Source organism: Pollicipes pollicipes, unplaced genomic scaffold (genome assembly GCF_011947565.3).
Source record: "Pollicipes pollicipes isolate AB1234 unplaced genomic scaffold, Ppol_2.1 Scaffold_1600;HRSCAF=1878_pilon_pilon_pilon, whole genome shotgun sequence".
In the NCBI taxonomy this organism is placed as follows: domain Eukaryota; kingdom Metazoa; phylum Arthropoda; class Thecostraca; order Pollicipedomorpha; family Pollicipedidae; genus Pollicipes; species Pollicipes pollicipes.
In genome coordinates, this window is record NW_023595962.1 from 8,030,104 (window position 1) to 8,055,377 (window position 25,274).

General features: G+C 49.7%; 1 protein-coding gene across 1 annotated transcript in view; it reads right to left on the reverse strand.

Moving 5' to 3' along the window:
- LOC119093396 (opsin-2-like) overlaps positions 1–25,274 on the reverse strand; it is a 39,678-nt gene that overhangs the window by 4,047 nt on the left and 10,357 nt on the right. The window contains exons 4-8 of the mRNA XM_037216355.1: positions 19,837–20,043; positions 18,617–18,804; positions 13,413–13,597; positions 9,031–9,135; positions 1,257–1,384 (exon numbers count right to left, since the gene is read on the reverse strand). Of these exons, the coding sequence (XP_037072250.1) occupies positions 1,257–1,384; positions 9,031–9,135; positions 13,413–13,597; positions 18,617–18,804; positions 19,837–20,043 (813 nt within the window). The remainder of the gene's footprint in view (positions 1–1,256; positions 1,385–9,030; positions 9,136–13,412; positions 13,598–18,616; positions 18,805–19,836; positions 20,044–25,274) is intronic.

The following is a 25,274-nucleotide window of genomic DNA, read 5'->3' on the forward strand; positions in this document are numbered from 1 at the left end:
ATTTAACGGCATGGATCGAAACCCGACACTGTCGCGAGGCTTGAAAGAAAAAGAGATATCATGTCGTTGAGTCACTTGCAGCAAATCACATCAGGTAATGGAGCGGCTATGGCGCGGGTCGAAACGCTATGAATTAGCCATGAAGCAGCTTGAAGCGTTTTGGAACACGCTTGCTGACGTTGCACGACGTTCAGTGGCCCGATGAGGACAAAATGCTACGTTTGCCTTCCTCTCGCCACGCAGATTCTGAAAATCTCAGAGCTCTAAGCTAACTTTACAATCAGTTAACGTTTATTGATGTTACAACCTCCTAGGTCGGAGCTCGCTACAGCTTCATGTACTCTTTCGGCAAGGGGTTGTGGCCGAGATACTCCTATATGTCTATGTTGTCGCCTTGTTTGCTTGCATTAACGAGGAGACAGATCAATAGAACGGCTCTCCTGTGTGTGCAACGATCCTCGCAGCCGCACCGAACAACCTGCACACTACATTGGCATTCAGTGCAGACAGCCGGCACTCAGACAGTCAGCATTCAGACAGTGAACGTGCAGATAGTCAGCGTATACCAATGCTGCGCATGCGCTGAAACATGGTTAGAATTGTCTGGTCCTGGAGTCATGGCTTAGATGCCAGCTAGTGTTAGACATCGGTAGATCGGATTTCTACAAAGCTGAAGTTGGGTGTCTATCGGTGGGATGTTGCGAATACTTTCCCGCATGAGCGACAATGATCGGAGACGAGGGTCATTCTGGAGCCATCCCATAATGGGCGTCGCATGAAAAGAAACACCCGAAATAATCAAACGTCTTTTCAAGCCTTTCAAGCGGTAAGAGGTCCCTGTTCTTAGGTATGCGTCACTGCAGATGATAGCACGTCTCTCCATTACGAATAACAGCACCGCGCCGCCGTGAGGTCCCGCTAATTGCGTCTACCGCGAAGGCCAGGCCTGGCAAAGAGCTCATACCCAACCTCGTCGCGATTCGTACGTCCTGCCTGATATCATGTGTCGCACCTGGTATTATGTGTCACACCTGGTATTATGCGTCGCACCTGGTATTACGCGTCGCACCTGGCATCATGTGTCGCACCTGGCATCATGTGTCGCACCTGGTATCATGTGTCGCACCTGGTATCATGTGTCGCTTCTGGTATCATGGTCACATTTGATATCATGTGTCGCACCCGGTATCATGGTCGCACCTGGTATCATGTGTCGCACCTGGTATCATGGTCGCACCCGGTATCATGTATCGCACCTGGTATCATGGTGATGAGCGGCGTGATGTATCTCTGCTGGCCGAACACGCCCATCAGAGCGACGGCCGCGTAGGGAGACCAGGAGAGGAACCAGAGCAGCACTACGCTGCCGATTACCCGGGCCAGCCTGAAACAGAGCATGACGTCAGCTGGTCAGTCAGCAGCAGCAATGGTTGTCAGCTGATTAGTCAGCCGCAGCGATGGCCGTCAGCTGGTTAGTCAGTCAGCAGCAGCGGCGATCTTCAGCTGATTAGTCAGTCAGCAGCAGCGATGGCCGCCAGTTGATGACTGATGGCGCCATTACGCGGCCAAAGACCGAACTATTGATTGTCAGAGTGATTCCGGCGATTGATGACTTAGCTAGTTCATTAAGCAGGAGTTCGGGCGGTGATGTAATCATTCATTGATCGTTGAAGATATAAGCCGCGTGCCGCGCCGTGCGTTGCCTTGGATAAAATTAAGAGCAGCGGTTTAGCGGCATGCTTTATGCGAAAAAAACCATCGCCCTGAAATATATAGCAACGGTGAAAAACCACGGGATTTTCACAGTTTGGCCACAGAAACGTGTGAGCTCTAACACAGTGCCACATCTGTGATGTATTTGGTGACAAACAACATGGACGGCAACTCACGACCTTAAAAGTTTTTTAACGGTGCCTGGTTTAGAGGTAAGGTATGAATCATGGGCGACACGAAAGCTAAAATACCCCAGCCTACCCACTGCGCATGCGCAGCCAGCAATGGGTATTTGCCCCGTTCCTATCTGACTATTTAAATTCCTATTTAATGAAACTTTCCGAGCCTTTTAACTGGATGGATTTCTTGGATCAAACTCCACACGCTGATCAGCGCCTGCCGCGTTAAACCCCGCCTCGTTATCCGAACGAGCAAAATGGTGACATCATCTTCAGCGATCACCGCGACTGTCATCCACCCGCGGCGACGGGTCGTTTGTGGCAGCTGGGGTCTAAGAGCTGGCCTTTCAGATCGTTTTACGCAGTCCTCGGCAGCGACGGGATCTACCCTTCGCCTGATCGGCTGACAATATCGACCCATGGTCATCGTCCTCCACGTGGCGCCCGACCATGCGGAAGAGTTCTGCACACTCAGACCACCAAGACGGCGGTTAGGCGGCCGAAGGTCAGGCGGTTGCGGGAGAGCTGGCGGAGTATGGAGAAGTTCCGCGGTTTTCGCCGCCATCCGGCCTGGATGTGTTTTATCTGTGTGAACGTGCGACTAGAGCTGGTGTATAGGCCTATAAACGTAATGTTAAAGAGCTAGTATAGAGCTGGAGTGACTGGGCCAGGTCCTGTGCCGATCGTTTCTACAGAAGGACCCCGAAGTATTTAAAAAAAACAAGGCTAACCGTAGGATCACCATGGAAACGCACGCACGTGTTTATGCAAACGTGAATGCCACTGCATAGACACTAATGGGAGCGTGTCTTTACCCATCACGTGACACACTTGCCTTTTATAAACATTCCGGATTATGCGCCACTTTACAAGGCGGACTAGGTCGTGTTTTGGCAACACCCGTGCGTGCCATTTGGGATTCACGTTCCAGTTACGATCCGATCAAGCCGACGGCTACCTCAGGGGAACAAGACGCATCACCTGCACTGCAGGCGTACACCAAACACGAGCGCAAGCCCCCGTACACGAAGCCAGCGGACGTCTCGTCCGATACCTGTGGCCCTCTGACGTGCAGTTCCGGATCTTACATAACCATCCACCGCGGCGCTTACAAGCGCGCGGCATTAGCGCGATTGACGCCGCGATGATTGAAATGACTTCCCATGTGATCTGTCCGGCGAGTAATGACCTCATGACACGCCGCGTGCTCCGGAGCGTGCCGTCCGCCGGTGTCCTGCCGCGGTCGTCGGGCCGTGTGAGTAGATCAATGTAGATACGCGTTAAGGTCGACGCGATGATCGCGCCGTTCTCCATGCTGTGGTCGGCTTAGCCGGCTTTGAACGGTAAGGCTACTTTGGACGATCGCGATCAGGGGTGTACGGTCGTATGTTGGAGGAGGTCATGCCACTTAACCTGCACTTTAGTATCCCCCCCCCCCCCAGCTTCATGCACAGCTCACGACAGTCACTATGTTGATGAAGAGTGATCGAAATAATAAAATAAACTAAGGACACATATTTTAATTCTGTCAAGTGACGGAATAAAATGGACCAGAGCGGAGGTATCACGGTGTTTTGGGATACACCAGGATGCTCAAACCCGGACAAAACCATTCCAAGCTCTCCTGCGAAACTGCGCGCTGGTTAAGGTCTTGTTCCAACAGGCAGACGCGCCGTATGCGCTGTGCCAAACATGGTGATGGCTAACTGGGCAGAAACGTTACACGTTACGTTTGCTCTTTTACGTCTTGACACATAGCGCATACAGATCTGTGACATCCAATGCATCTTTCCTTTCCGTTCATTTAACAGTAGTCACCTACGTTGTTGTGTTCATGGAAACTTGCTCGTTTGAATGTGGATGGGACATTCACAATACGTATTTAGGTATACACACATGTATACCACGGCCGTCCCATAAATGGTAAATCCACTATCGGAACCGGTAGCTGCTCAGCGCATGGACTCAGATCCAACCGGCTGCTGTTAAGGGAACATGGGTTCAGATACAACCGGCTGCTGTTAACGGAATATGGGTTCAGATCCAACCGGCTGTTGTGAACGGAAAGTGGGTTCAGATCCGACCGGCTGCTGCTAACGGAACATGGGTTCAGATCCAACCGACTGTTGTTAACGGAATATGGACTCAGATTCAACCGGCTGCTGTTAACGGAATATGGTTCAGATCCAACCGGCTGTGTTAACGGAATATGGACTCAGATTCAACCGGCTGCTGTTAACGGAATATGGATCAGATCCAACCGGCTGTGAACGGAATATGGGCTCAGATTCAACCGGCTGCTGTTAACGGAATATGGACTCAGATTCAACCGGCTGCTGTTAACGGAATATGGACTCAGATTCAACCGGCTGCTGTTAACGGAGTTCAACTCCATTGTCACCGGACACGTTTTCAACTTTGTGTGAGTGATTAACACATTGAAGCAACAGCAATGTTAAAATGAGGCCTTTAGTTTGATTATCCATATTTTCATCATCCCTTATTATTCGCTTTTTTGACACGCGTGATCTCACTCAACATTGGCACGTTCACACTCTCCTCCGTAACCATTTCGTGTCTTCTCCGGCGTTTGCAATCTAAGAGATGTTTGTTTATGACCTTTTTTGTGTCGAACAGAAAGGCGGGCGTGGCATCGCTGCACCAAATCCGACAGAGCTGAGTGGCTGATGAGTTTACGCGATACGACTCAAATTAATTGCACACTGGTACCAAAATGCTCATCAGTATTCATAGAAAGCAGGAGTGTGAACACCACCAGTAGATAAGTTTGATCATATGCATCCATACATGCATTCAGGTCCCGTCTTTGCTTCCTCTGGCGTGTTTACGCCTTCATGGCTCCCGCACCCCTCTCACTGGCTGTTTGGTCCATGGCATGAAGATGAAGTTAGCACGCTCCCTATACAAGCTTAAAACTTCCTAAATGTCTCTATGTTTTGTTTCAATTCGTATATTTTTGTTTTTGATAAATATGCTCGGTAAAAAATTAATCGAAAAACACACTATGGCTATGAACTATCCACCTAAACTCGTCGAAAACAAACGAAACCAAACGCCGGTGCGCGGAGCACCAAACCAGGCTGTCCAGCATGGTTAGCGCACCGATCCGTCAGAGTCACGTGATGGGTGGAGTCCGCCCCCAAAGAGGCCCCATGGGAACAACAGCTCACCGCCCGGTGCGGCTACCTCATGAGATCTAATGGTCATAATGCATGCCCCATGCTTAGTCGAAATGAGCTTGCACGACCGCATCGATGTGCTGGACTATCTGGTTACGCAATGGTTTTAGTCGCAACTCTAGCACAGAACGCGAACTCCTAGTGGACGCACCTCAGTGCAGTGCAGCATAATGGCATCAAGCATGCTCTTGCATCATGGGTGTGATTTGGACTCAGTCAGACTCGAAAATAATTTGTTGCGACCATGCCCTCATTGCGGAGGCTCTTTAGCAGCTAAGTCGAGACGTGCAAACAGTGCGTAGGCAAAACAGATGCATTTTTCATAGGGATAAAACATGCACGACGCACAAATACCACAGACGCATAAACAAGCATGGAGATAAGTTTAAATGGATTTATGGGGACCCAACTGCTTCTCTGAAAACTTGTCTTAGCAAAGTGATTGGCGTAGCAAATATCGAGGTTAATGTTATTTTCAGGAAGTTGTTGGAAAGCGCGGTCCGAGCTAGTTTTATGGGAGCGTCAAAACTCTTCAGGAAGGGATCCATCAGGATCAGGATGGGTTTTGATGGGGATGTGATGGGATCCCATCAGACGCGCGATGTCTCAAAGTTCCACTCAAATATGCCTGGTAGCTAGGAGTCCAGATACCACCATGTGCCCATTTTTCCCATCGAAACACACAATGGGACTACTGAAGAACTAATGGATATGCTTAAGGCCCCCCCCCCCCAAAAAAAAAACTGCTAGTTCTTTAACATCATTGACTCTTGAAAGTTATTCACGAATGTCCGCATGCAAAAAATCCAGGGATATAATTTTAGCGTATGTCTATCATCGTGAAGGTCCTTGTCCCGCCTAGGTGATCTTGAGCGGTCAAAGACGAATGCTGCGAGCGTGCACATCAGAGGCCCTGTTCAGAGGCCCTGAAGGTAGACCTCTACCTACAGGTAGATGGGTCCGTGATGGGCTCCTCCATGGGCGTTCTATTCTAGCATGTGTCAGGTGGAAGAGCATGTGCTCATTTATGCGGCCACCAGCTCTGAAAACATTTACGCTACCATCGATAGCATTTTTTGTGATTGTTAGCTAGACTGATTCAGCTCCAATCTCTGCTCGAAAAACTAAAGGGACCATTCAGACTTGAAGTTCATAGTTGAACTTAGTTTGAACATCAAATGTCATTTATAAACTTCCTGATTGACTCATGAGATGGTACATTTCAGACAGGTTTTAAGGAAAAGACACTAACCAGTGTAAATGCATGAACAGTGATGGAAAATATTCAGATGCATATCAGAAAGTGGTCGGTCATTCTTGCTTGTATCCGAATCCGAAAATTGCTTGTTCTTTCGAGTGCTTTGTATACAGAGCTACAGCGGCTGCTTGAAACTGCTCATAAATAATCAAAATCCAGTACGGAGTCTGGCAATGCCCCAGACTCCTCACGCGATACCTATCTATTATATATATGAATATATATATATATAATATATATATATATATATATATATATATATATATATATACATATATGTATTGGTGTGTGGTCGTAAACACGTAGCGCTTCCAGGATGTTGAGTTCCCTTATGTCGTGTGCTGATGATAGAAATGCAGCATCTTTATGGAGCATTTATTGGATGGGAAGTGTAACACGGTCGATTTCAAGCAGTCAAGTCGAAACACCTTATCAAGCGCACTTACACTCACTGTAGCGTATTGCAGAGTTACGACAACTTGCTAGAGTGCATGCCCAACACACAACAAAGGTAAACTTAACGCTTCAAAGGGAGCCAAGCTTCGCACTAAACGCTGACCAAATCCACTGGGATCAGAGGCAAGCAGAACTTCAGTGGTTTTGTCCAACCCTAGATCCTGGAGTACTCAAAGCAGTGCGATGTGAGAAATCTGCGGTCTGGCAACAGGCCCGTTTGTGCCACTGCTCTGTGTGACAGCGATTCCTCCAAGCGGAATCGTTATGATCAAGCCGCAGCTCAATGCATATGGCGCTTAAGCCAGCCGACACAAAAGCCTGAATTCTGAAGCCATGTCATCAACCGAACAGGCTTTCAAGCGAACCTTGGCAAGGCAATAAGCCGCCATCTCTGTTGAGCGCTGGTCTGCATTAAGTAGATGAGCTTCAATCAAGCCAGAACCTGATCAAAGGCGGGAAGCCGGGCCTGTTCTACTGTGATGCGTGCGACAAACTGCGCAGTTTTCCCAACAGCTGTTTCCCCCCCTCTCTCTCTTTCTCTCTCTTGACTGCTCACACCGTCTCACACTGTCTCCAAGTCTCTGCACTAACTCCAGCCGTCTCCCACCTCTTCACACCGTCTCCCACTTCCTCTCACCGTCTCCCACTGTCTCTCACCGCTTCCCCAGCCCCCTATCCCCCCTTCCACCACCAGCGACAGTTGTGCTACATTTTGGCGAGATAACCCAAAGGCAGAGCCAAAGCCGGGAGGCGCCCGATTTTACCGAATCACCACGCAAGAAACTGGGTCAGTCGAGTGCGAGGCGGCAATAAAATGGGCCAGTGGATAACACACTGCAGCGAGCCTTGGCCCGGCTTCTGTTCCGCACAGCCTATTGGCATACAAATAGTGCTTCAGTCTCGTCCAGTGCCCCGTTAAGTGAGAAGAGCCTGCCGGGGAGATACGAAACAAATGCGATCAGACTAGCATCGTGAAGATGGACATCCTAAATGACTTAGTTTGTGCATTGAGCTGATGTTGAGGCCTTTCTCTACGGTGCTAAACCAACCGCACCTCATTCCAATTATATATGCGTTGCGTGCTGGTCTCTCCTCCTCCCCCTCCCCCACACGGCCCAATGAGATTGCATGTCTCTTACCAGAACTGGCAGCGCGGCTCCAAAAACTGGGAGCAGCTTAACATTTCATCAAACATGCCTTAATTGATGAAATCTGGTATGCGCCGCTTTTGACTACATTGGAGTCGTCTACGAATAAGTTTCTGTGTCCGTAGTGCTATCATCTGTGCCTTCGGGCATTTGGATACCGCAACTAGATTATTTTCAAGCATGCATCAGTCAGGCCTGAAAATTACTACCGCAAAACCGGACCAGTAAACGGATATCGGCGTCACGTACGGCACGGTAAGCACCTGTCAGTCTGGTCAGGCCTGATTACATAACGTGCCGCGTCGGCTCTGTGACCGAGCTGACCCGGTGGCAGCGGCTCTGTGACCGAGCCGACCCTGTGGCGGCGGCTCTGTGACCGAGCTGTCCCTGTGGCGGCGGCTCTATGACCGAGCTGACACTGTGGCGGCGGCTCTGCGACCGAGTTGACCCTGTGGCGGCGGCTCTGTGACCGAGTTGACCCTGTGGCGGCGGCCCTGTGACCGAGCTGACCCTGTGGCGGCGGCTCTGCGACCGAGTTGACCCTGTGGCGGCGGCTCTGTGACCGAGTTGACCCTGTGGTGGCGGCTCTGCGACCGAGTTGACCCTGTGGCGGCGGCTCTGCGACCGAGTTGACCCTGTGGCGGCGGCTCTGTGATCGAGCCGACCCGGCGACGGCGGCTCTATGACCGAGTTGACCCTGTGGCGGCGGCTCTGTGACCGAGTTGACCCTGTGGCGGCGGCTCGAGTGTGGACGATCGCCCGGAACGGGTCTGTTGTTTGCCGAGTTTTCTCTTGAACAACACGAGCGAATCGCTGGTGGGCTGACTGGACTGTCGGAGCAACGAACCGGGTGATGGCTCGTCTATATTCCGCACAGAGCAGCGGAGGTATTTGTGGAATTTTGATCAGCCCCGAAACGAGAACCACCGCAGCACCTTTTTGCCTGGTAAGGCTATACATTTGCAGGAAGCCCCAGCCATTGGTTTCTGGTTGCACGACCGTCAAACTTTAACAAACATCAAACAAACAAACTTAAACAAACATCAAAACAAAACACTGTTTTGTTGTGCGCTGACCTGATCTCTGACTTGCACTTCCTGTTGTTGGAGCATCGCCATGTTGAGTCTTTTCTCTCCTCCATGCTTCTTTCGAAGGTGGTTCCCTGCACCGTACGGAATATTCTGCAATAGGGCGTTCGTCTCAATAGCGACACTGTCTCCCTACTGGAAAAGTGGTACATTAGTGTTGCGATCGAGCCACGTCTATAGGGTTTCTTCGGAGTAAATTTGGCTGTGTTGCCCTCGGCACAACACGTGACAACAGTCCACATGTCAGTGGACATCTGCCTATTTCTGCTGCTTGTCACATCACATATCACGTGTCATATATCGCGTGTCACATGTCACATGGCGAATGTCACATATCACATGTAATGTCACATGCCACATGGCACATGCCACATGTCACATGTCACGTGTCACGTGCCATATTCACTAAGAACGTTGTGAGCGGAAGAGCTGTGTGCTAGACGAAAAGCCAAAGCACTCATAGAAGAACTGTTGCTTGATCAATGTCGCACTTAACGCACACATGCAACAGGTAGCAAATAATCAAGATCAGTGGGGAAATGGGCGCAGCGACAGTAGGGTAAAATATTCGTCGTCACACGTGTATTTTCTGTGGCCGCCTTCGTCCGATGAGCGGCTCTGAAGCCCCTCAGCCCCGCCCCCCAGCCGTGCCTGGTCAGCCGACACATACCCAGAGGCGGATACTGTTGCTGTGCTCTCATTAGCGCAGAGGGGGGGGGGGGCTGAGCCTCCCCTCGACGCGTCAAGCCAGAGGAGACGCGCGACGACAGCGTCGGCATCGGCGGAGGGAGGCGTCGACGCCGACGCCGACTTCTCCCGTGCGTCGGGAAATGAGGGTGGGGGGGGGGGGGAGAATGCGGGCCATGCGTGAACTGATAGCCTCCAAATGTAGAGGACCCCTGTGCATAGTGCTATGTGGTGATATAGACGAGGAAAGTTCGATGGTTGAATCGCCAGGCGGCCGCCTGGGGTGGCCAAACCAGCGTCGGGTGATACTCGAGCAAGCAATCTTCATTCAAGCCCATGTTTTTACAGCGTTCGGTGTATGCTGTCAGCTCCATCCGTTCGGGGCGGTTGCGCGATTCTATGCTTGGAATTTCGACGGGCTCGGCGAAAAGAAGCATTTCCGTATGACCTGGACCCGATTGGGCAAGAGGTCCTGGAGGGGTCAAACCTTTGACAGTACTGAAAGTCGCCGGGTGAAGATGAGTCAGCTTATTCAGTTTGTATTTTCAGAGCGTGCGAACATCTCATTTGAACAAATATGGTCTCACATGTGAGGAATACCGGCATTTTGTATGTCGCCATTTTTGCGCGTTATCTTCGGTCGCGAGGGAAGTATTGAAATGGTGCCATATTATATGTGTCACTGTGGTACCCGGGTGCTATGAAGCTATACATTTATCACAACACAAGGACAAATTCGAAGCAACAAGAGAGACACTAAACAAGTCACAAAAACATGCCACCACCCTGTATCACTGTCCCAAAAGCGGTTTTTCTATGGGCACAATTCTCTCAAATCGCCGGCTCCAAAACCAGCTGGCGGGCCTGGTCCAAGGGGACGACCAATGGCGCCGGGCGGCATCAAAGCACCGCAGCCAAATGCTGACGATGCTGAGCCCGCATAAAGTCATCGCCGACCCCGCGGCGGTTCACTTATTGGCGATGCGCCGGCCTCCGGGGCGTCGACCCACTGCAGGCAGCCCCCGGAAGCCCACTGTCGCAGATGCTCTGCGCTGGCCCAGAGTGAGCCGCTCTGGGCTGGCCCGGAGCGCACTGCTCTGCGCTGGCCTAGAGCGCACTGTTCTGCGCTGGCCCGGAGCGCACTGCTCTGCGCTGGCCTAGAGTGCACTGCTCTGAGCTGGCCTAGAGCGCACTGTTCTGCGCTGGCCCGGAGCGCACTGCTCTGCGCTGGCCTAGAGCGCACTGCTCTGCGCTGGCCTAGAGCGCACTGCTCTGGCGTCACGACGCCAGTACATCGCCAATGAACACAGCATCCCAGCACCGGTACTGGCGCTTAGGGGCCAGTGTTCGCATCCTTTTTAGGCGCCCCCTCAGCCAGCATCTGGCCGTTGCTGGCTCAACATTGACCTTAAGTACGGAATGGATTATCAGAAGTTACATCTTTGTGGCGGAATCCGTAGTAAATGACACTGGCATGGGAATGAGAATAGCAATGCGTTTCAGAACTGATCCTCGTCTCCACAGGCGCGAGGAAAGATAGCTTAGAGCCGTTATCAGGCGAAGGGTCAGCTAGGACTCCGACCAGGGGCACTCCTCCAGCTTCACAGCCCTACTCTCAACAAGCTAGAATTGTGCGTCTCTCCTGCCATTTTCGCAACCACTTAGCCGCACGCTCGAGTCTTTTAGGAATAAAGTTTTTAGTTACGAGAATCAATGTCATAGATGTCTATGACAAGACCTCGCAGGTGGCACTTCTGTGTACGTGATTGCTGGATTATGCGAGAATAAAAGTGACATAAGTGGCAGAATCGTGCCGAATGTGACAGCAAAGGCTGAGAGACCGGCACCAGACTTTTACACCCATATTGGGATCAAAAGGAAAATACATTATTTATATCTGGTTTTCCAAGGGCATCTAGATATTAAAAATCGAAGACAAAGTCCAACCGAAGACGAAGATTGGTTTTATCTGTTTGGCAGTCCTAGAGTCCCAGTCGGCAGTCCCAGTGACGCGTGCCAGCTCAGCTCAACTATACTAAGCGGTGGGGCCCTAGTAAGGAAGAAAAAGTGGTGACAAATGCATTGGCAAAACCTGGACGTTGAAGTCACGCTCCACCGAGCAGCGACCCCTGACCTGAACCCTGAACCCTGCGTGCGCGAGCTGCTCGAGCTGGTGAGTACTGGAGGAGCTGGAGAAGCTGAGCTGGCTGCCTGACGCTGACCGGGGAAGCTGGGGTCACTGGCAGCGGCTCCGACATCCGGGACCAGGGGAGCGGACCAGGTCCCGGAGGCCTGCGGTCGGTGTCCGGGACCAGGGGAACCGGACCAGGTCCCGGAGGTCTCCGATCGGTGCCCAGGATAAGGCTCATGGGTAGTTCATCTCACATCTCACAGTTAGTATATATATATATATATATATATATATATATATATATATATATATATATATATATATATATATATATATATATATATATGTGTGTGTGTGTGTGTGTGTGTGTGTGCGTGTATTCATCAATGTAAGTGTATAGGTAAGATGCCCTCAAGGTAAGTGTATAATCCAGGTGCAGTACACCCGGATGATCCCGTCCTTGTCGCGTCGGGAACCGGGCCCGGGCTCCTATCGACCCACAGCCGAGCAGTATTTCTTCTTAGATGCTGACATTGGCCCCTCTAGTGGCCTTTTTGGGGATAAGCACGGATACAGTTACTCAACAGATAGTAAGAGATCGATTGTGCGCGGCAGCACAGACACATTTATGGGAAGAGCTTGATCTCTCCCCGCCTAGCGCAGAGGCTCCGGAGCGATTCGGTTCCCATGGGATGGGTAGATGAAGTGAGATGGGGCGAGGTAGCATGATATGGGCACACATCCGCTACTCCTTGGAACAATCACACACCTCCGTGGGTCCTTACTACGCATCGTAATTCATTGCGCTATTAACATGAAGCCAGCAGCAACTGGTAACTTTACAAAAGGTGAATTCTCAACTGATATCTTCAAAATCACTGCGAAAGCGTCGTATGCTACTGAACGTTAAAATCGCGGCAGTGAAGTGTACCAAAACTCACTAGCTGGTCATTCCCATGCCTCGATGCGCTAATGAACCTCGGAATACTTAAACTCGGGCAAATCACATTTCACTGCTCCTTTAACAGTCGCAGCTTCTATTGTCCCTCAAATACCACGTGACATTTCTCTGTCGTAGAAATCCGTACCGCCGACATTTCGCTGAGAGGAGCTATCTGCAGTCAAGTGGGTCCGATCAGGGGTCGGTGCCCGCTGGGCCGCTGCCTTTCATTGGACGTCAAACGTCAAAAAAACGACACACGTCAAACGTGTGTCGTGAGCGGAATTTCGATGGACGCGTTTCTAAAAGCCCATGTCCAAAGCTAGGGCGCGCTTCTAAAAGCCCATGTCCGTGGTTACCACAATGTTCAGGATCGTGTGTTGCAAGGTTATCTTGCTGTGTATTGGAAAAATATGTGGCAAGTAATACGGCAAATTTACGCTGTTTAGTGTCGTCTTGCTGCTGAAATTACATACGGATCGGGAGTTTCTGACATGTTCCGGGAGTTAAGGAGTTCGGAGATGCTGCCAGGAGTGTGGACAGCCGGAAGTTTGAAAATACTAACCATCAAGCTCTCCGTTCATCAATTCACAGTCGCTCAGAGCACAGTACTCAGCCTGAAACTCAGAGTCGTTCAGAGCAGGGTACTCAGCCTGCAACTCAGAGTCGCTCAGAGCAGAGTACTCAGCCTGCAACTCAGAATCACTCAGAGCAGAGTACTCAGCCTGCATGTCAGAGTCGCTCAGACCAGAGTACTCAGCCTGCATGTCAGAGTCGCTCAGACCAGAGTACTCAGCCTGCAACTCAGAGCCGCTCAGAGCAGAGTACTCAGCATGCAAGTATCCCGCCCATCACGTATTAGCTATCCAGCTGTTGGTTTATTAGCCTGCTGCTGCTAATTCTTATGCTGTTAATATGTATTCTTATGCTGTTAATATGTATTCTTATGCTGTTAATATGTATTCTTATGCTGTTAATATGTATTCTTATGCTGTTAATATGTATTCTTATGCTGTTAATATGTATTCTTATGCTGTTAACTCGAAAACTTTTGGAATGTCTCAAAATACAGGACAATTTTTCTTGGTTCAAGAAAGGTGGTCAGCGAGCGAAGCAATCGGCTCACCATGTTTTCGCGGGTGGCGATTGCGATACCGTAGTCGTTACCAAAAAGCAGCGTACACGCAGGTGATCGCATGAGCTGTACGCGCGGCATTAACAGCGATGAGTGGGCCGATGCTCGGCCATAGGATTTGGCACTTTAGACCAAGTTTCAGGGTGAAAGAAATCATTTTCCTGTCGCAGAATAGGAGACAGTGACAGAAAAATGCGGTCAGCGGTGGGCAGTGGACCACAATTTCCGGCGCATCGATAGATTGATGTCACACCGCTTCGCATGAGCCTGCTAATACTACATCACCATCGCACACATTTAAGACCAAATGCCACTTCCAGCTGCTTGCTGTGTGGACCTTCGTCAACGGCTTTTCCATCATGCTTGTTAATTTATGATTTTCCAGAACAGCGGCGAATTTGGCTTCTTTCAGAGGCGGCAGCAGTGCTGATTCATCCGAACCTTTCGGCCATCCCTCGCTGCTTGTTCTGCGTGGTCTCGCTCACTGCACCTCCATCTGCGGAGCAATGGCCGTGCCAGGAGTGCAGTTTCGTATTCAGTTGGGGTAGGTCCAGCCCCCCTCAACTCGGGCTCAACCTCCCTTACTTTGCGGAGAGAATGGACCGAAGATGGGGATAAACCCATTTGCTGGTGTATTTTGGAGTCAGGCCGCACCATTTCGAACTACTCAGCCCCGCACACACATTCATTTCTGAAAACCACGTCACTGGGTCGTCCGGAGAAAACGTTGTGAAGAAAATGGACTAAAGTCGGAAATAAACCCATTTGCTGGCGTATTTCGGAGCTCGGTTGCGCCATTTCTATCTACTCAACCCCCTCCCACACACACACACACACCCACACACACACACACACACACACAGACGCTCATCTTCTGAAACCGCGCCACTGTGTCGCCCTCCTCCACAAAATCAGCAGCCCGTCACAACGCGGTTCGCTGTGTTGCGCATCCCCATACTGCCTTCACTCAATGCCCGCGGCGCTCAGAGCAGCCTGTTTCTGTTGTTGCCGCCCATTCGTCTGGGGATGTTTTGCAGCCGGCTCCGCCCGGCCTAACGAACGCCGAGGCGATGCGTCATTTCCGTCTGTCCGCCGACGAGCTCGGGGGGCCGGCTTGGTCGTCAGCTCAGTCCCGACAGCGGGCCCGGCACACCAGCGATGGGTGCCGGCAGCGGCCCGCGCAGAGGACTGTTCAGTCCCCGGGTCATGCGCAGGGGTGCGGTGATGACGCCCTATAGGGCGCTTTTACGCTTTTACAAAGAGTTGCCCGATTTCGCAAAAGCTACACGGGTCCTGACCACACTGCCCACACGGGGTATATCGACCTGCTCTGTCTCCCTGCTTTCAGTTGTTTCACTGCCCTCAAGCCCCCGTGCCGTTCTTCCCAGAAGGTGTTATACCAAATGCGCCAAATAGAAAAATGTACCCGGTTGGCAATAAGTCCGATTAAAAGGAGTGTTTCATGTTTGTATAGAGTTTTGAACTGAACTGATCATCTTGAAGATCCTTCGATGCTGTTCATAATTCCGCCCTTTTAAGAATTAATCCCCTCTAGTTTCTGAGCTACATACCCGCGAAAATGAGGAAAAGTATATCGGAGAGTATTTCAAAGTCAAGCTGACATTCATGACGTCATAATGATGTCACTCAAATCCTGCCGTTTCAAAAGCCATGCGGCGATCAATACCAATAAAAATATTATTGCTGAGGCGTTTCTATCTGGCGTTCGTGAGCGCCATCTCCAGGTATAGCAGACGATAATTGGCTCGCAATCAATGCTGGGCGAGGCGCGATGACGTCATCAAACCATAACGTAATGACATATATTACCCAAATATATAATTTCTAGAGCAACATATATATATATATATATATATATATATATATATATATATATGTATAAATAGTAGTCTTTTCCAATTAAAAAGTGCGCTTATAGTTATAACCGAGCTTGTTTCATCATATCTGACGTTTGCTGTAATACCTTCAGATGAAAAACATTTCCTGTAATCGGTTAAGTGTAGCCAACCGTGCTTGACTTCCAACAACGATGCCACTTATCCCACTCTGAGAAGCATTTGGTTATACCTTCGGTCCGTGTTGCGTGAGAACACACAGCGTAGGTGAGAACACACAGCGTAGCTCAGCGTGTTTTCTAAAGCATGCCAAAGAACTTGCTTGGAGGTAATCGCCAGGCGTTTTCATATCCGGCCCTTGGTATATTCGCGGAGTGCCGCTATCTTGCAAGGGCAGACCCGAGATGTGGTACTTCGGCCATGTTTGCCGGCCATGCTCGGCCACAACTGACGGTCATATTTGCTTCAGGTGGCGCTGCAGCGCGCCGCCCCGGCTGACATAATGAAGGTATTTTGTTCGTGCAAGAAGGCCAGTCGGCCTGCATTGAATATAATGAGAGATGCTGACGGAGCCGGCGCCTGGTCCGGCGCTTGTACGATCTTTGGGATCTTTACGATCTTTGCTGGTTTTATATAAGCAGCCACACTGGTGCTGCTTGGCTTGTCCCTGCCGGAGCCAGGTTCTTGGAAAGTTGTTGCATCTTTAGAGCAGACCTCCATCAAATCCGTCAGTGGTTTTGGTTCACACCTTTGCGAAATTGCATTTGCACTGTTGCCGCCATGATCTGACACATCTAAAATGGAAGTTCTTCTCCATTACTCCCAGTTCACTCGTTAATCCTAAGGTGAGCTATGACAGACCGGACATATTGGGCAGACGAAGCCGTCCAATATCCATTGCCACCTAATGCCCCCACCCCGCTCTCCAATCTCTCCACCCTCCACTCTCTCTTGGCTGGCTATTCATGCGCCCATCAATCGCAGAATCCTTTGGTTTGTGAGATTGCGTGTAGGTCTTTCCATCTTTGTGGAAGGCCGTTCCATTCTATTCCATCCTTGACTTGTCTTCTTTCCTCAATCCGCTCTCTGGCTGCAAAACATCACAAAATATCCAATTTTGCGCACTTGGCTCTAGCTGACAAAGGATTCCTGTGTAATATTGCCCATAGGATTCAATGTCTGGTATGAATCCGTGTTTTCTGAGTCCATTGGCGGAAATTAAAATAACAGACATGTTGGAGATGTTTTTGCGCACTTAATTGCATGGTGCAAACAAACGCCTGCTCCATGCTCCAGTTTCGTAGATTCTGCACTGCTTCTTTGGTACTCTGGCCAATGCGCTTTGGCAATTACAAATTGCTAAAGTAACTGACATGACGTGCCAGCAGTGGGGTGAGGTCGAAAAGCCAGCTTTTATGAACAAAATGATTTATCTCGATGCTGCCTATTTTGGGATTTATAGCTCCAGCTATCATGCTGCCAGCTTGCTTTACATTTTCGGTACATGACTGGAATGTCACTCGACATGGATAGCTGGAAGTGGGCATGAAATGAGAATCTTTTCATAAACTGAGGCTTTCTTTGCGTTACGGTCTGTCGGCCTGAGTGTTCATTATGATTTGACTGTATATAATTTACATAAAGAAAACTTAAGGAATCTAGTGGTGCTGGTAGCTTGCAAATATCTCAAATAAGTGTTGTAAAATGTGTGCCCGTGCTCATACCCATATTTTCCCGACTTGCTGCCCGATCCGTGGACTGGCCCATTCAGTTGGTGTACGGGGGGGGGGGATTACCCGGCCCACTACGGCCTCTGTTTGACGTGCCTGTGCCAGACGTGTGCTCTGCCGTCTTCCTATTCAGACCGAAACATTACCATTATGGTCGTGATCAGCGCCCCGCGACTCAGGCCCCTGCTGAGATCATTTCATCGGAATCGTATCTAGACTGAAAGTGTCGAGAAGAAAGCAGTGACTGGTTTGTTCAGAACTGCTGCAATTTGTGGCAGTTTACCTGCAGGAATGTTAAGGCATGCAATCGCTGGAAAAGCGTCACTTTGTCCCAATGATCTAGCAGGACCTCCTTTGTCACCCCACCAGGAACTGACAAGCTGACAGACTGATTGAATGGTGTGTAACCCACCCCAAGCTGCTCCCTTCACACCACGGAAATGGCCCGCATTGCGCGCGTCAAATAAAGCACCGACCAATTGCTGCCATATATCGGACGGACGGCTGATTGCTGCCATATCTCTTGCTGTGGCCGGGCTGATTGGTTCAGTGTCGCGTCGCAGAGAGAGGGGGATCAGTGGCCAGTCCACCTGCAATTTGTCACCGGCAAGAACCGGCTGAAACCGGCTGAAACCGGCACGCCAGGCGAGCCCGGCGACAGGGACACATCACAGAAAATATATATGATCAAGGCCTGTTGGTTATTCGCAAGTCTCTCGAGCGAATAGTTCACACTGCTTCATTTAAGTACGACTGTGCACTATTTTTCCGATGAAATCCTCGTCTCCTATAAATCAATTTTTCCATATCTTGTAATAGATACCTTTGGGCTCGATTAGTGTCACTGTATCTATTTCTTGACATCATTATTGTTCAAAGTGCCTACTCACTTTTGCAAATGCTGTCAAACATTTCAACGGCAGTCCACTGTCGATAGCCATCGGTCTCAATACCCGGCAGGCACAAGGGTTAGAGAAATTTCCGTCATACGCATCAACAAAAGTTATCAGCACCTCATCCTTGCACAGGCCTACCAGAAAAAGTTTCCAGGGACGGAAATTGGACAGGGGCCTCTCGACACAAGGCCCGGCGAACCACCTCTGGGCCACCATCCGCGTCCTCCACACGGTCCACCCACTTGTAGTAGCAGCGGCAGATCTCGCAGCACGGTAGGATCCAGGCGGCCGTGAAGAAGACCAAGATGAACGCCTTGTTGGCCGCACTGTCGGATGTGTAGTCAAAGCTGCAGGACGTCAGGTAGCCCTCCGGCGTGAAGCGGATGCCTGTGACGGAGCGACGTCAGATCGGTGGTGGATCAAGCAGTTTCGTCGAACGCGTTACGTCGCACATCATATCACATCAGTGTTATATCCGTTTCACAACTTCAACAAGTTTTTTCCGCGTGCAATGCGTGGTTGGAACTTCTTAACGAGCTCACGGCTTGAGCGTCAAAGCTCGTTTTTAGAGCTGTCTCGATTTCTAAGAGTGTTCGGGTAAGCTTGTCGCGCAAGTCTGAAAACCAACAAACTCCAGCCGAGATGAGCCCATGACATCGAAGAAAGTTTGCTAACCTTCACCCCCCATAAGGGGCAGGGTCGCGCAAGTCTGAAAACCAACAAACTCCAGCCGAGATGAGCTCATGACATCGAAGAAAGATTGCTAACCTTCAACCCCCATGAGGGGCAGGGTCGCGCAAGTCTGAAAACCAACAAACTCCAGCCGAGATGAGCCCATGACATCGAAGAAAGATTGCTAACCTTCAACCCCCATGAGGGGCAGGGTCGCGCAAGTCTGAAAACCAACAAACTCCAGCCGAGATGAGCCCATGACATCGAAGAAAGTTTGCTAACCTTCAACCCCCATAAGGGGCAGGGTGGCGCAAGTCTGAAAACCAACAAACTCCAGCCGAGATGAGCCCATGACATCGAAGAAAGTTCGCTAACCTTCAACCCCCATAAGGGGCAGGGTCGCGCAAGTCTGAAAACCAACAAACTCCAGCCGAGATGAGCCCATGACATCGAAGAAAGATTGCTAACCTTCAACCCCCATAAGGGGCAGGGTCGCGCAAGTCTGAAAACCAACAAACTCCAGCCGAGATGAGCCCATGACATCGAAGAAAGATTGCTAACCTTCAACCCCCATAAGGGGCAGGGTCGCGCAAGTCCGAAAACCAACAAACTCCAGCCGAGATGAGCCCATGACATCGAAGAAAGATTGCTAACCTTCAACCCCCATAAGGGGCAGGGTCGCGCAAGTCTGAAAACCAACAAACTCCAGCCGAGATGAGCCCATGACATCGAAGAAAGATTGCTAACCTTCAACCCCCATGAGGGGCAGCACACTGAAGAGGAGGCCGTACGCCCAGACGCCCAGGATGTTGGCGTAGGCCTGGCGTCGCGTCAGCTGGTGAGTCAGGTCCAGGGGTTTACAAATCGCCCGGCACCGGTCCTTGGCGATGCTGGCCAGAGTCATGATGCTGGTGATGCCCGTCACGCCAGTTGAGAACCCGTAGAACTCGCAACCTGGGAAATGGAAACGTGCGATTTGGTTAAAGCAAGGATGTCTTTGACTCGAGATCCGGGGGCCTGAGAATAAAGGCTAACATATAGGAAAATCAAATGACCGGTCATGCGATGACAGCCAATACATGCACGCAAAATCTGACCAAACTTTGCTGTCCTTGACGGCCTTGGTTAAGGGATGGTCATGTTGTACACAATTACCGGGTATGTATTATCGTACTTAAACTTATCTCCATCACAAAATCTATTTGCATTCTCTCTGTCAAGTATGCCAATATGCAACGCGCCGGCAAACAAATTCCTAAAGCCAAATGCATCGCATAATGTTTATTATGGCATATAAACAAAATATCCGTATGTTCATTCGAATATAACTTCACTTACAGAGTTATTCTATCAATAAGATATACAAAATAAACTAAGGAGATTTAGACCAATACACGATATTTCGTAATATCCTTGAAATACAAGTGTTCTGCTACCCTACACGGCTATATAACCTTTTTTTAGTATAGATACAATTAACTTTTGTTTTGCTTCCTTTGGGACCATATGCGTCGCGCATAACCTAGCCTAATGCTGACATTGTTTGTGATTGCCTTTGTGGCAAAGGAGAGCTTAACCTGGGCCCATGATAATTTTTGCCCTGGTAATCATCATGAGTGTGAGAAGGCGGTGCAAAGGCCATATGATTTTATTGTCCAAAATGGAGTGCAGCAATGGCTCCTCCCCCCTCCCCAATGGCTCCTCCCCCTACCCAACACACAGTTAAGTAATGATTATCAACGGCGAGTGTGTTGTCACAAAAAGTCCACGTCCCATTCACACGCCTTGCTTGCGATGAGTACTGTGCGACGTTCATACCTGTGCCTCGTGTGGTACATACAGCCACCATTTATGGACTGTACCTGGCACGGCTACCGCATGTGTGTGCGTGTGCGTGTGCGTGTACGTGTGCGTGTGCGTGTGCGTGTGCGTGTGCCCGTGTCTGTGTCTGTGCCTGTGCTTGTGTCTGTGCTTGAGCCTGAGCCTGAGCCTGTGCCTGTGCCTGTGCCTGTGCGTATGCGCGTGCGCGTGCGTGTGCGTGTGCCTGTGCCTGTGGCTGTGCCTGTGCGTATGCCTGTGCCTGTACCCGTGCGTGTGCGCGTGCGTGTGTGTGTGCCTGTGCCTGTGGCTGTGCCTTAGCGTGTGCGTGTGCGTGTGCGTGTGCGCGTGCATGCTGCACATAAAGGCGTGCGGACGGCAATCACACAATTACCATGTTTCCGCATGGACACTAAATGAAACACAGTATTTGGGCAAATTACGCGCCAAAAACGGAATTGTCATGGAAATCTTGGACAGTGTGGCCGGACTTGCGTCGCCACAGGGCCGCAAGTGTCAATTTTTTGCTATTCATGCTTCCCATGGATGCACGCAAACGTAAAACATTGACTATCATCTAATTACATGCATGGATCAGCACGTGAGCTTGGTGAGTGAGCAGATGTGCGTGGCGTGGTGCCGACGCAGTTTACATGCATTGCTAAGCCATTGCCGTTCCCCGGTGTTTCCCACTTTATATGCAAAGGGATGCTCCTCCTGATAACCCCACGACCGGCGGGTCAACGGCAAAAAAGAAACGGGCGCTAGCTACACGCGCAGTTTGAACATTTACTGGCTCGCTTTATGGTGTGCGTTTTTGTTCAAACATTATCCTAGCAAACATTATCCTAGTTCAAACATTATCCTAGGGACCAGGTAACTCAGATGCTGTGGCACTTTATCCACTTGATGTCACTTTATAGAAGGAGGCGTCACAAGACTTCAGAAGGATTGGTTTGACATCCATGTTTGTGCGGTGTAGCCCGTCATTTCGTGTTAGAAATCGTCAGACCGTGACTGTTATTTCGTCTGTTCCTGCTGGGCTTCTCGCACGGCGGCAGTGCAGTGCTGATATGTTAAGATTCATTTCTATTATTTGTATAATCTATTAGATTTTTATGTATTTTGTATCTTTATAATCTTTTGTAATATTTTATAGTAAGTATGATATTTTACATCTTTATAATGTGTTATATCTTTATAATGTTTTATAGTATGTTATATCTTTATAATCTTTTATAATGTTTTATAATAAGTATACTATTTTATATCTTTATGATCTATTCTATAATCTATTTGCTTTTAACTGGTACTTTGACAACATCCAAGGTCATTTCGTGACTTTCCAATTTTTCCATGAACTTGAGTCTGGATGATCTCATAGTTCGGTAAGCTGTGTTTCAAACCTCACACCAGAGAGCAGTACACCGCAGGGTCCACAATAGTCGTTTGCACGGCTGGTAGACCACCTGAAATGTTGGTGCTCAAGAAAATTTGGTATGACGTGGCTTTAGCAGTGCATGGCTTTGAAAATAGCGCGAAAAATGATGGCACATTTGGTATAACCACTTCAAAGTCTCGAACCTACTGGATTAACCGCGGAGTTGGGCTACAAATCTGCTGAGCGGGTAGCTATTTAAAGCAGAGGCTACATTGAATGACTACATTTTCGGCTCATTTGGTGGCATTGCAACAAAATGGCCACAATTACGGACCACCTTAGTGAACAATGCAACAGCATCAGTGAGCTGGCTTAGAAAGGCTACATCTGCTGTAGCGCAGACCATTTGCTCATATGTCACGCACCACAGTATGCACAGTTTCTCTTCATCATCGGTGATTTTTCCGGCCTGTCGTCTGCGAGCATTACAACTCCGCTTGGACGTGGCTCATCGCCCAGTCCCACAGACCTCCTGAGTCGGCCTCCCACCCAGTCCCACAGACCTCCTGAGTCGGCCTCCCACCCAGTCGCACAGACCTCCTGAGTCGGCCTCCCACCTACTTCGCTGTAGCGCACTCCCATATACCTCCTAACGTGTGTGTGTGTGTGTGTGTGTGTGTGTGTGTGTGTGTGTGTGTGTGTGTGTGTGCGTGTGCGTGTGCGTGTGTGTGTGTGGTGTGTGGTGTGTGTGTGTGTGTGTGTGTGTGTGTGTGTGTGTGTGTGGTGTGTGTGTGTGTGGTGTGTGTGTGTGTGTGTGTGTGTGTGTGTGTGTGTGTGTGTGTGTGTGTGTGTGTGTGGTGTGTGTGTGTGTGTGTGTGTGTGTGTGGTGTGTGTGTGTGTGTGTGTGTGTGTGTGTGTGTGTGTGTGTGTGTGTGTGTGTGTGTGTGTGTGTGTGTGTGTGTGTGTGTGGTGTGTGTGTGTGTGTGTGTGTGTGTGGTGTGTGTGTGTGTGTGTGGTGTGTGTGTGTGTGTGGTGTGTGTGTGTGTGGTGTGTGTGGTGTGTGTGTGTGTGTGTGTGTGTGTGTGTGTGTGTGTGTGTGTGTGTGTGTGTGTGTGTGTGTGTGTGTGAGGACACCGGGCGTGGGCGTGGGCGTGGGCGTGGGCGTGGTGGCGTGGGCGTGGGCATGTGTGTGTGTGGGCGCGCGTTTGTGTGGTGTTATTCAATGTCCGTCATACATTCATCATCCACTTTCCGTCCCGATGGCGCAGTTGGTTAAAGCGCCTGCCTCCCGATCCACCCACCCGTGGCGGGATAGATTCGAGTCCCTTTGGGCGCTCACTATTTGCCATTGATCGGGATATTTGCGGCCGGTGACAGTGGCTGTGCCAAAGGTCAGATGACGTCAGAGGGCAGGGCGGACCGTGCTGAACACTGTGGCAGGCTAAACTTTCGCCTCAGAATGCTGCCGTTAACCTGGAATTGCGCGATCCGATGGTGGAGGTCAGGGATCACACAACAAGGACTGCTTATCGTGAGTCTGATTCCATAAATCCATCCATTCAAGGGGTTCGAAAAATATTTATGAAAAATATTTTCATGTCTGCCATGGGTCAGATCGGAAGTGTCTTTGGTGGGTTTTCATCACACGGCACATTGTAAATATGCAGCTTGCCCAGCAACTGCGGGATGCTTCGGGCATAATCGGCAGGCGTCAGATCTGACCAAAACATCAATGTCTCATCCTAATGATGTTTCGCGATGGATTATATAAGGTATCTTATTACACACTCCCTCCAAAATGTTTCCTCGCGCACATCTGCATTGCTGGAGATGAACACTGCCACTGACATGCCATCCTGGGGCACAGCTAACCACACGATTATTCGGCGGAGAAACTTAAATTCCGAGTCAAACTTGACGCTTGTTGGCTTCTGGACATTAACTGAAGTCTAGGACCTGACATTCCCAGGTGCCGTGGAATTGTTGATGGAAAAATAACTTCCTTCCTCCATTTTGATTCTGACATTCTTTCCAGCTGTTGAAAGCTCTGGTTTGCTTACAGCCGCGGAGTTTGGCACACTTGTCTGCGGTGTTTTGGATAGCTGTTTGCCTTCTCCCGAATATTTGCTCTAAACTTTTCGATCCATTTAACCACATGCCTCCTACTCATTTCGACTGTCCTGGCCTTCTTGCGAGTGCTGACTCCCACCACCTTGTCCGTCGCATACCGCAGGAGCGTCCACTGCTTGCCGGGGCTATCTTCAGGAGGTACGAGTGCTACAAGCTTCGTGTTTTGTGCTTTCTCATAATTTCGTATCACTTAGCTCTCGAGAGACGGTAATTGAGGTCAATCTTATTTTCGATAAACAGAACAGTGCATATCTTTTTACCGCATCGAAATAATCGTTAAAAATCCTAGTTGTTCGCACTTCTGACCCTCCATTACTCGCAGATAGCACGAAAAAAATCATATGTTATGAACCTGCAGATGCAGTTCCCTCTGGCACTTTCCTTGGCATCAAAATAATGCAGCTATTTAGTTGTTCGCACAAGCGATACACATGGAAATTTGTCTTATTGGTTAGGGTTTGCTCGTTATTTGGTACTCTCAGAGCTGATACTGCGCCGCGGGCAGTATCGGTACCTTCACATTTATGCGGTGTGAATACTTTAGAACGAGGGCATAGGTCAGAGACCTGACATGGCAGAAAATCAAATTTAATTCATGGATGGATTATATGATGGTCAAAACACACAGCAAGCAAAATAATTTTGGGGATGGTTGGAAAAGCCAAGGGTCTGGTCTCGCCTTCAACCATTTGCCAGGGAAGGCAGCTGCAGCATATCATTCATTGCCACCCCTGCATTTCATAAAGACCTGTTCTTCGAAGGCGTGTTGCATTAAAGAAACTTATGTTTACACGTGTAACCCGTTCTCATGTAAAAAATCGCCGATAGCTCTCGCCCTTATAGAGAAGAGTGGTTG